At 33.4% G+C, this 12,356-nt stretch overlaps 1 protein-coding gene across 1 annotated transcript in view; it reads left to right on the top strand.

Annotated features, from left to right (window-relative positions):
* The window catches only part of LOC135688776 (adenosine 3'-phospho 5'-phosphosulfate transporter 2), a 159,356-nt gene that overhangs the window by 3,140 nt on the left and 143,860 nt on the right, over nucleotides 1–12,356 (top strand). The window contains exons 2-4 of the mRNA XM_089110055.1: nucleotides 968–1,092; nucleotides 1,728–1,824; nucleotides 3,262–3,319. Of these exons, the coding sequence (XP_088966181.1) occupies nucleotides 968–1,092; nucleotides 1,728–1,824; nucleotides 3,262–3,319 (280 nt within the window). The remainder of the gene's footprint in view (nucleotides 1–967; nucleotides 1,093–1,727; nucleotides 1,825–3,261; nucleotides 3,320–12,356) is intronic.

The following is a 12,356-nucleotide window of genomic DNA, read 5'->3' as shown; positions in this document are numbered from 1 at the left end:
TTTGGGAAAATCGAGATTTTGCCAACATTCGTTGGCAGGCAATGTTCTCGAAACGTCTTTAACCTCTTGCAAACTATAAAAACAGTGTAGCAGACCATTCTCAATTGATTCAATTTTAAATAATATTTTTATCATTTTTGTCCAAAAAGTTATTAAAGGAAAACTGGTGGGCTGTTTTCACAAATTGCACATTTTTGTCTAGATTTCAGAGACTTTCATATTACCTGGAATTTTTAATTAACTATAAAAATATGGTAAAAACAGTAAAATTATGGTATTTATGATGTTTAAAAATTAAATCAGCCTTATAGATTTATTTAGACAAAAGTTATTAAAGGAGAACTGGAGGGTAGATTGCGTGCAAATCATCAGACCTATATAAATCAATAGCTCCAAACAAACATCTTGAATCAGCATTTGTGTTATGGAAGGGGTTTATTGTGCAATAAGACACTCCTATTGTTTCCAAAATTCAGCCAAGCTGACTTCGGTTGTTTTTGCAAAATCTTTTCAAATCTAACAGTAAAGCTGCCTATATGCACCAAAGTAATAATCTTATTCTATTATGTTGTATTTATTATATCTATTTTAACTTAGATGGTATTCAAATGGATGACCCCCTGTAAAACAGTTATTCTCTAACCAGGGTAGCATCCAAGTAGACCTCACGTTGGATATTGGCCGTTTCCCTTACTGAGTGATATCATGCCTTAAAAAATTGAAAATGAAAATTATATGAAATCCTGTCTGCTTATTCCTTTCAAATTTTACGGTTAAAAAAGCAGCAATTTGTTCAAAGGTATTGATATGTGATAGGTCTCTCCATTTTTTACAGAGCCTGTATCTATTGTTTTTCTCAAATTATTGATTGTTGAAAATGTCCTTTTTAGATTATTTTTTTTGATGTGTTGCTTGTTGAAGATAGTGTTACTTGTCAGATTCCTCATCATGTTTTTCCTAAATACAGGAACTTATATTCAGCCTGCCAGGATTTAAGCCATTTGGATGGTACCTCACACTTGTGCAATTTGCATGTTACTCATTCACTGGGACATTGGAAGTGCTGATAAGCAAGAAGAAATTCAAAAGAAGGTAACATTTGAATTAATTCAAAATTTCTTTGCTGCCTTAGGCAAAAAAGAGACTTTATGATGATTTATGAGGCTGTTGTTGTTAGTCTAGTATTATTTTCTGAAGTAGTTGTTTTTGTTTTTTATTATTGCTAGAGAGGTCGATTTTTCTAGTTTGTTTGTAGCTAGTTTTCAATCTATATGTAATCCTTTGCTTCCTGGAATTCATGACAATTAATTAAAGAACTAGCACCTGGAATGAAAACATCACAGAGACAGAGACATTACATCATAGGAACAAATTATAAGGACGACCAATGAAAAAGGAAGTTAAAGTCCATTCCTGATGTTGAAGTGCATTACTAATGTTTTTGATGAAATTACCAAGAGTTAAGCATGTTTCTGAAATATAAATTGTTTGATAAACAAATGTTTTGAAAAAGGAAGTTAAAGGTTTTAAAGTTCAGTGATTATGTTGGACACCAGGCAAATATTATTTAGACCATTCAAATTCTGGAATAGGCAGTGGCTGAAGTCCACTATTCAAACTGCAAGATCTATTGTAAGGTCAGGATTTAATTCCAAAACTACCTTTCAGCTAGCTTTTTTTATTTATTGGTCTCAGGCTGTAGCTTTTAATCTTTACCCTTTTTTCAGAATCCCATTAAAAACATATGCTTTACTTGCCTTCCTTACTGTTGCTACAATGGGCCTTTCTAACACTTCTGTTGGCTACCTCAACTACCCAACTCAGGTAAATGAATCAATTTTCATTTTGATCAGCTGCTAAAACCATAGTTATTTTAACCTCATTTTTATGCTGTTTATGTAAACTTTCTTTTAATTAAAGTTTGGCATGATACAAAAAGTGAATTAATTAGATTGAGAAAGCTTTGCCTTGGAAATAGCAGATGTAGTTTGATACCACATACTGAATGTCCTTGAATAAGCTTGTTTGGGGGCTTGTTTGGTAAAAATATTTTGGAGTGTAGACTTATTCGAGGGGGCTTGTTCGAAGGTACAGTTCAGTTCAGTTTCATTATTTAAAATTCCACACATACAATACAATGCAATAAATTACAATATAATTAATATTATTAAAGAATGTAAAAAATGAGAGCAATTAGATAGAAAATAAATTAAACATATTGAATTGTAAGTATGAAATTTCTTAAAGAGGAACTCTCTAAGTAGGTGGACTAATGAGAAGAGAGCCCACCTATTGGATCTATAGTTCTAAAATATGGAGCTCATTCAAAGTTAATACTGGGTCAAATCAAATGCACAATTATTAGAAATTTTGTGGACAAAAAGAGACTAATTGATGACCAGTGTTATAAATTTTCTAGAAAATGTGTCTCCAGTTTTGATAAAAAAGTAAGTTTAGAGTTACCGTTCTAATATTATCAGGCAATTCATTCCAGTTTGGCACCGAAATACCTTATAGAGCTTAAGCCATATCTGACTGTATTCTTTCCATATCTAAGGTTGGGACTTGGGATAAAAAACTTGAGGTTGGATGAAGTGTGCCTGCCAAATATAAGGCAGTAACAAATTGCAAGACAATAGCAACAACTTTCATCGAAAAAGTAACCAAAAAGAAATAAATAAATAAGAATTTTGATATGAAACTGGAGAAGAAATTGAAAATAATAAAAGCAGCTTTATTTTGTGAAATTGATCAATGACTTGAGTGATAACTTTTGATAGGTTTGAAAATAGGGATATGACATTTTTTCCTCGAATTCGATCAACCCCTTGCCCCATACCTCAGTTTGTACTTAATTGAGGGTGGGGGCTCATTTCACAAATGTACTTCTGCATGGGGTCTTATTCAAGAGGGGGCTTGTTTTTGAAAGTGGAACTTATTTAAGGATTTATGGTATTGGCTACAGCACAGTTCTTGAACTTCTTTAGTGAGGGCCCCATTCCAATACACAGTTGAATCCTGTTAAGTCAGACCTTTGTGCTGGTAATGAAATGATTCTGCTTTGTGAATGTCCTACCTGGGGTACAACTTTTGACTTAATTCCATTAGAATTCTAAATCAGTTTTACTTAATTAAATTCTGCATTTTCTGAGATGTGTTTTAAAGTAATTCATTTTAAGATTTCTGGAACATTTCTGGGAGATCTCAAGTAGAGTTGAAAACTTATTTTTTGTGTTAGTAATCAATTTTTATATACCCTAGGTTATTTTCAAGTGCTGCAAGCTCATCCCGGTTATGTTAGGTGGCATTTTAATCCAAGGTATGTTTTTACATATTCAAATTTAGCTTGGAATTTATGTTTGACAGGGCATTTTTTATAGAATCCAACTCATGAACTTCATTGGTTAATTTCATTTTCATGGAGAGATTTTAATCAGTGTTTACTTAATCTCTCTGAAAAGCGCTAATCATCATCCAAGCAGGATTTGTATCTTCATATTTGCTGATTTTGGGTTTGGGTGTTTTTCATTTGCAGTTCTATATGGCAGACAATTGCATGCCTTACTTTCACCTTTTTTAAGCGCAATGTTTATTTGTTCTCAAAGCTACAAGCGCAACCTTTTTTATATGTTTATCAAAAGCAACCACCCATCTAGCCTTCATGACACTTTGACTTTGGGGTACTTTGTCAGTGGAACAAGTAGTTGCCAAATTCAGTCACATAAACAAAGCTGTTGTTTGGGTTTTTAATATTTAGACTGTCAGTTACTTTAGAAACTTCTTGTTAGTTGACACATTTAAGGCGAGTTTTTCATAAAGCCTAATGTGACAATGATTGGTCTAAAGGCAAAACTCAAACACACAGTGGTTTTAAGGACAAATTTGACAAGAAACTATGAGATTGCCTGATTTATTTCAATAGTATGGGATATCCCTGTATGTGTATCTGCTTTTTTGGTCTCAATTAAGCTTTTCCCCAACTTTTAAATGCATTGACAAAAATGATTCTGAATTTGGATATGTTGAAATTCTATATATTTCGTCACTCTTAAATACTCATGTAACCTTGTTAGAAAATGTCTTTAAGTTATTCATACAAAATTATAAAATAAACAGAAAATTCGCTAAAAAGACTCAGGGTTCTAATAAATCCATGCAATCTATAAACCACATTCTTCCTAATACATTCAGATAAATTCAGAGATATTCAGGTTTGTAATTATTACTAAGGATTCAAAAAATTATCACGAACAATATTTTAATTGTTGTCTACAACTTGCTTGTTCATTTAAAGAAGTAGTTTTTTATTCAAATGTTTCTTTTGTATTAAATCAATTAATCTAAAACTGTTAATGTTTATATTATGCAACGTATGCAACGAATTGTATATAATATAACATTCTAATTGGGGTCCTAATTTGAAATTGTTTGGTTCAACTTCAATGCCTGAAATTTCTACTTGTCAAGCGCACTTTCATTGCAAAAAGGTTTGAAACCTGTTTTCTTATTCGACCCAACCTCGTTTTTCTTAGAGGACTTTTCTTTTCTTTTTGATTCAATCTGTCCCTAGCTAAATTTGATTCCTGGGTAGCTGGGTTCGGTGTATTCATTTCTGAAAGATCAGGTTTCGTTTTCTGTTTTTGAATAATCGGTAGAAAATTTGGTTCTTTAATTTCATCTGATGTATTTGATTGGCTTTCAAACCAATTTCTTACGAAATCATTTTTGTTTACATTATAGTTAATGGAGAGTCTCTTGTTTTCTCGAGTCTCCCATTCTTCTGTAGCATCTTGCTTCACCTTTTTCTTTGACTGCTCATCCAAAGCATTAAAGGACAAATCAAGTGAAGAGACCTCATCTTGTCTCTTTCGTTTTCTCCCTTTGATCCCACTCTCCAAAAATTGGGCTTGATCTCGTTGGTCAACATGTTGATCCACAGCCACAATTCGTTCGAATTGGAAGGGACCAATCTTGAAAATGCCTGCCCCAAACATCATGGCAACGTCGAACTCCTCTTTGCAACTAAGATCGCAGACCTGAAAGACTTGCTCGAGTTCTTTCATTATTTCACTGAAAGATTTTGAGCTTTCAACTGGATCCAGTGTTGCAAAGTGGAGTAAAAGTTGTATTTCGACGCTCAGGACTGTCGTAACCATTGGATTCTGTGGATGAAAAATTCAGAGACATTCTCAGAAATTAGAATGATTTCGAAAAAATAGAATCATAATTTGTGATATCAAGTTACTCATTATCAAGTTAAAAAAAAGAACCATGATTTGTAATGCCAAGTTAATGGATGTTAGTTTATCTGCGTCAAACTTTACTGCTAATATCAAAATTCGATGTTAACAAACCTTTTCTATGTCTTCGATTGTGAAAAGAAGGTTATCCAAAGATTGGACAATTTGTCGCACAATCTGGCCAATGTCTTCAAGCCTGGTGGATGCGTTATAGTCATCAACCTGAAGAAGTAAATAAACATGAACACAATTTTTAACAATTTGCTGTTGAGCAAATGCTTCGAGACCTAAGACTAAAGTGAAGCATTGACTCGATTTTCCTTCTGTGGCTTGATAGAGAGGTTACATATTGATCAGATTATAGTCAGGCACTGCGCAGTCATCTTTTACTTATTCACTCGTGAGTGAACGGTTCGAAAGTAAGGCATGCACTTAATTTCAATTCTTTAATCCTGGTAGGGAGGTTACATATAAATCCGACTATAGTTGGTGTATGGAAGGTGAGGTGGTATAAGACGAGCAAGTTGGGCCTTTGCCATTCCATAACCACAATATATCGATAGTTTATTTGTAAACCTCCATTTTGGTTGAACAGTTGGTCAGTCGGACTGCCTGCAAACTTAATTTTTCATGTTCCTTTCTCCTGTTCTATTCTAAAAAATCAATGTACGCAACTGCTCTAAATGGTGGAGTGCCAAGAAAGCCAGAGGATCCTTTTGCCTGTTGCTGCAAAGTTACCCCTACTTCTAAAGTCTATTCAAAATACTACGTGTAGTTTAACCTTACTATTCGATGCCCTGCATGTTGTAAACACGGTTTTAGAATCATTATGTTTCAAGACATGTAATTTTTTCAAGGAAGTTTTACAAAATAATTGTTCATAGGTTAAAGAAAGCAATTTTATCTCTTACCAAGGCATTTGCATTGATGAGGTCGTTGATGCAGGCAGTGGCGTGAGTTTTCAACTGAAAATAAACAATGAAGAACTGAGAACATGTTTAGTCGGAATAATGTAGCCGGCAAAAATCATTTGAAGTCTTTGGTTTGAAAGAAAGTTCCTATCAAAAATTACCATGACTTGCTCACATTTCCTTTCCATTCGAAAATCATACTGAGCAGATTATTACAAATTGTTATGTCATGGCCAATCAACGTTATGTTTTCATTATTATGCTTTGAGAGCCTTTGGAGCATCCTTTCTCTACTAAGGCCTTCAATTCCCAGAGCACTATACTTTATTAGAAAGATATTAGATATTTTCAGTACAACAAAAGAAATCATATTCTAAAGCGGTAACTCACGCTTCTAAACGCCGACCGTCTGAACGAAGAGTCCGTCAATTTCCGAATGATTTCTTTCTTTCCATTGCCAATGTCGGTTAGATCTTTGGCAATCTTTAGCAGAATTTCTACAAAGAGGCATTTTATGTAAAACCTAGCATATTGGATTTGTGAATATTGGTTTCAGAATGGAATAGGGAGGCCACTGTTGTGTTGTACATATAAATTCATTGTATATGCTTTTTCTTATAAAGCGTACTTAGCTAAAGAATATGAAATGTTACTTTAAAATAAGATATAGTCATTATTGTACAGTGTACTAATATTAAAATCACCAATGTTTGTAAAATCAGTCCAATAAATTTTCAAGCTGATATCCGAAAGGGCGAGTAGGGGGATGGGATCTGAATTTAATTGTAAATTTTAGGCCAACATTTTAAATTTCGATCATTAGGAAGAATACAACAAGCAAATATGATTTAATAAAACATTTCTTACCGGTGTTATTTGCCAGACTTTCAAAAACTGTGAGCAAATTTGCTCTTTGGAGCTCGACATCTTGGAAATTCTGAAAAAAAATCAGTTGATAAGAATCTTGATAACGAATCTAAAGGATGCTGTAATTTTCTTGAATCTCACTCAATAAGGTAAGGTACTAAACCAATCACGCATAAATTTATTGTTTACGGATATGTTTATATGTTTGTTTGTGGGTATGTTTAAAAAATCTCCATAAAATAAACAAGAACAAGAAGAAATCTTAATATTTAAAGCTGGTGTCACAAATGATTGGCTTCAACAGTTAAATCGATCATTTTTGTTGGTGCTATTTTTACAGCTGTGTTTTTTGGAACCGATGCTATGGCCTCGATTAGATTCAATTTTAGCTCAATACAAGGGTAATCGTTGGATACGTGTTACCAAGGTGCCACTACTTGACGACAAAATGGTAGCTAAAATCCGAAACGTTATTTTCATGAAAGTTATATGAAACAGATCTACAATTTCTTTTTTTTCGTTTTCGTCGGAGAACTCTTTTGAGGAATAACAAATTGCCCCATTTCATTCATTTCTCTGCTTAAATGTAGCCTCTGTATTCTCTAAGGACGAGATAGCAGTGGCATGTTATCGGAATTTAATGTACCCATTCTCCTGAAGAAATACTCAAAATTTTTAGAACGCATCGAATCAAGCAAATAAAAATGTTAAAATATTCTTAATGGCTCAAAAAGTGCACTTGGAAATAATTGTTAAGCTCACTTTTTTTTGCTTTTGAAAATAGCTTCTTTCTACAAGTTATTGATCTAATATTAAATGATAGATTAAATCGTTTTAGTGAAATAGCTTAGAAATTTGTAATCCCTACTTGTTGAATACATTCGGGCAACATAATAATTTAGACACAGTTCAGAAAATTATTCCTCAGGCCGAACATTACCCCAAAGTTTTCATAAAGTTTCTCAAGAAACAAGGTGGAGTTCTGAAGAGGTTCATAAATTTGTTGTTTGCTTTGAAATGATTTTACTTGTTGTCGGCCGTTTGATTGCCATCTTAACCCTTTAAAACATTAAAAATGTGTAGGAAATTTACAACATACCTAATAACTGTGATGACATAAAATATTATAAGATGATGAAATCGTTTTTTATGTGACGACTTTTCAGTTGTTTTTTTAGTCTTTTCCAGGACAGATAATGTAATTTTTGAGTTTTTTGTAGGATTGAGAGATTTAAAAAAGGCTGATGAAAACTGTACACAAGATAATCCCAAATATTTATTCTTTAAGTGTAACAATCTGCTTAAGCTAAGAAAACCTGGCTCTTTTTTAGTTGATCTCCATGAATTTTTTCAAATCTTGATGATCACAAATCGCTGAATTCAGGAATCAAAACTGCACAACAACTCACCCTTCCTTCGAACTCCGCGTTCCAAAAAATACCAACGGCTTTCTCCGTGTTTTCCATTTTAAAATTGAATAATTATCCAATTAAGACTTGAGAAAAAGTATCCACAAAAGATGCAGTTTATCCGCAAGCGAAATTTGCGTGTAGCAAATCAGTTGAGAAGTTCACAACAAATTTTGTAACGGTTTTTCTCGCTTTTTAAGGTTTGATTAATTTGACGTAAAAACTGACGCAATGTCTCCAAGGATACCACGAACATCATGCATTGCTCATTTGCGACAGTTTGAATGTTTAAAAAGAAATACAGAAGATCTTGTTGAATAAAAACATCCCTAACTCCTATCTTGATATAAATAAAAAGTTCTCCTTGGAGTCTTTTATTGGCATGCTGTTTAATGAAAGTGCATTTATGAATTCAACAACGCAGGGAAACCTTTGAGATTTGTAAACAAGCTACTGTAAATTGTTCAAAATCTTTTTTTAGACCCGGTAGCAAAGTTTGATAATTTTTAGTTAGAGGGTTATTATGGAGGATGATAACTGCAATGTTCAAATAAATAAATATCTCTAAATTCTTTGATGCATTGCTCAATTGCGACAGTTTGAATGTTTAAAAAGAAATGCAGAAGATCTTGTTGAATAAAATTGTCTTGGCTCCTATTTTGATATCATTAACACAACCCATGCAGATGAAATGAATTCATGAATTCAAAATCGGAGGAAATTCTTTGACGATCCCGACTGCACTTTAACGACCCACTTTTTTGTTTTCTCAATCGTCCACGAAAATTGTGAGACTGCTGTTTCTTCTCATCTCACAATAATGCCAACGTCTGTTTGGCGTATTTTGTCAAAATTATTTGGTAAACAATTCGTAAATTTGAATCAGGACTCACACAGACTTATTTGTTGCTCAGTCCCTCCACCGTCCCCTTCCTTCCCCCGCCCCCTCCAAGCAATGTTGTTTGTTGAGATTTGGTGAAATACACTAGGGTAAGAGGTTTCCAGGCATTGTACAAAATTCCACAAGAATACATTGCCCAATGCATTGTTTGAAGATTTTGTGTGTTTGTTTTGTGGGACCTTGGCTGTTTGTTTCTTTAAAGATTATTGTAGTGACGTTTATTTCGGTTTCTGGAGAAATTGGCGCAGGGCGAAGCATCTTCTCTTGCATGGTATTTTCGTGTTCCTCTCTTGTCTTCAGTAATGTCTTAATGTACTTATATACTTGTAGTTTTCAAGTTCTGTTAATAAATACCTAGGGCCCGTCGTGGTTCAAGAAGGCTTAGGTTAGGTCTTTCTCTATTTGATAAGTATCTTCTTTACCAGCTTGAGTTCACTCCTTGTATTTAATTCTGTTCTGGTTCAATTTGAATTTCTCAATGTGATCTTCGAGACATTTTGATGCTGACTTATAAATTGTACCTTCTTTTAGATGTTGTATATTTTTCGTTTTTTATGAGATGGCTCGTTATTCTCGAACAATGTTTCAGGAATATCATGTTACCCTAGTTTTTCTAGAACGTGTGTTTTTATAACCATTCTAAACTGCATAATTGACACACACGAACAAGAGCCCAAAGCCTTAAAAATGGCAAACAAAACGGCGTCGATTTCTGATCTGCATTTTCAGTTTGATATTGTTATGCTGTTCTGTAAACAATTTTATCTTATGGAATCGAATCAGCATTCTTTGAACTTTTTAAATAATTGAGCAATGCAATAATCTGTAAGATAATGTAAAAATGGCTGCTATCTTGTCTTTCCCAGTTCAAAGTCATCTACATACAACAGCATTACGATTACCATCGAAATATACGTAGCATGTTTCAATGTTCAAAACTTGGTTCGCTTACGATCTATTATGTATTTCTAAGCTCTTCTTTATTTGTTGAAGTCCTGACGCTAGTAGGGATCTTCTCAATGTTTAAGATATCGCTTGTTTACTTCCCTTATCATAATTCAATTCAAGTTTTTAAGTATTTGAGGCCATTGTCGATATCATTACTGTCTCGACAAGCTTTTCGTTGCTGCTCCATTATGCTATGTTTATTTCAATCTTCTACTGGGAAGATGTAAGTCAAATATTGTTTTCTCTGTTTTTCTTTTGTTTGGGATTCTAGATTGACTTTATCTTTTAGTATCTGGGAGTTTTTATATAAACTGACTATATTGCAGAGTAAATGTGTCATAATTTGGATTGCGACTACGAACAGCAAACAACTATATCATTGCCTTTAGATTATGTTAGTTCCAAGCACGCGCGAATATTTGCCCATACTTTTGAACTCTTTCCGAACCTTTAATATCAATACTTAAGGTTTTTGACAATACCTAAGAGACTAACTTGAAATAAGTTTGCAATTTTTCCATATTTTAGTATTTTGACTGAATTGCAGAAGTTTGCTCATACTTTTGAACTCTTTCCGAACCTTTAATATCAATACTTAGAGTTTTTGACAATACTTAGGAGACTAACTTGAAATAAGTTTGCAATTTTTCCATATTTTAGTATTTTGACGGAATTGCAGAAATTTGCCCATACTTTTGAACTCTTTCCGAACTTTTAATATCAATATTTGGGGTTTTTGACAATACTTAGGAGACTTACTTGAAATAAGTTTGCAATTTTTTCAAATTTTAGTATTTTGACGGAATTGCAGAAATTTGCCCATACTTTTGAACTCTTTCCGAACTTTTAATATCAATACTTGGGGTTTTTGACAATACCTAAGAGACTAACTTGAAATAAGTTTACAATTTTTCCATATTTTAGTATTTTGACTGAATTGCAGAAGGTTGCCCATACTTTTGAACTTGTTCCGAACCTTTAATATCAATACGTAGGGTTTTTGACAATACTTAGGAGACTAACTTGAAATAAGTTTGCAATTTTTTCATATTTTAGTATTTTGACGGAATTGCAATCTTTAAATAAGTTTTTTGCATCATTATATACTATCATGATTAACCAATTATAATATCTTCTTAACAATGACAGCTGCATCTCCATTAGAATTTGTCTTGAATTTGAAAGCGTTATCATTTGTAAGATCTCTTCGTGCCATTGATTCTGGTATAATCCCTACTGTAACCCAGAATGATTTATTGCCAGGTTTTCAACTGCTAAACGTTTCAAACTGTTCACAATTTTGTTTCCAGTAACTTTCGAAAATATTTGAGTTAGAATCTAAACCAGAGAACACGGGTCAAATATGTAACAAAAAATTTGTAAGACACTTACAGTAGAATCCCGATATAACGAACGCTGAAGGGAACCAGAATATAATTCGTTATATCTGGAGTTTGTTAAACCGGGAGGAAATGATTTTTTAGGTCTTTTCGCCGTTCAAGCCAAAAAAAACCTCTGGTGGGCTCGTTTTGGTTCCAACTCCTGTCCACATTTAACTCCAAAAATCAAGCTGAATTCAAAATTCTACTAGTTGATCGTTGGAAATGAAAATCTTAATGTTCCTATTACAATATTAGACCAAGAGTTTTGCAATGTCGGTATCATTTCACTTGGCGGCTGAATGCCGCCTTCGATTGTTTCACATTCTTATATGTTTACTTCTGGTTTTCCATCTAGGTCTCTCAATATACTTTTTTCGTCGCTCATTGCGAATGTCTCATATGTAAAAAGGTATTCGTTAGTCTCAATGTATTCATTCGCATTTGACGCGATTAAAATATTTATCTCGTGCTCTGTGTCTATCAACCAATGCTTTAAATGTATCATCAGCGTGTTTGGCCGATTACAAACACGATTTCCCCCAAGACTAAGTGCTAAATGAACACGGGAAATGAGTAAACAGAAATTGCAGATGTAAAGTATATGAAAAGTTCGTTATATCGAGGGTAATTATGATGAAGGGACCTATATCCGGTATTTGTTATACCGAGACAATTTGTAAGGTGTTTGTAAGGAGCAG

The sequence above is a fragment of the Rhopilema esculentum genome, chromosome 9, assembly GCF_057945365.1.
Source record: "Rhopilema esculentum isolate cy_ngs chromosome 9, ASM5794536v1, whole genome shotgun sequence".
Lineage (NCBI taxonomy): Eukaryota > Metazoa > Cnidaria > Scyphozoa > Rhizostomeae > Rhizostomatidae > Rhopilema > Rhopilema esculentum.
The sequence above is the reverse complement of the archived record's forward strand: the minus strand, read 5'-3'. Positions and strand labels throughout refer to the sequence as shown.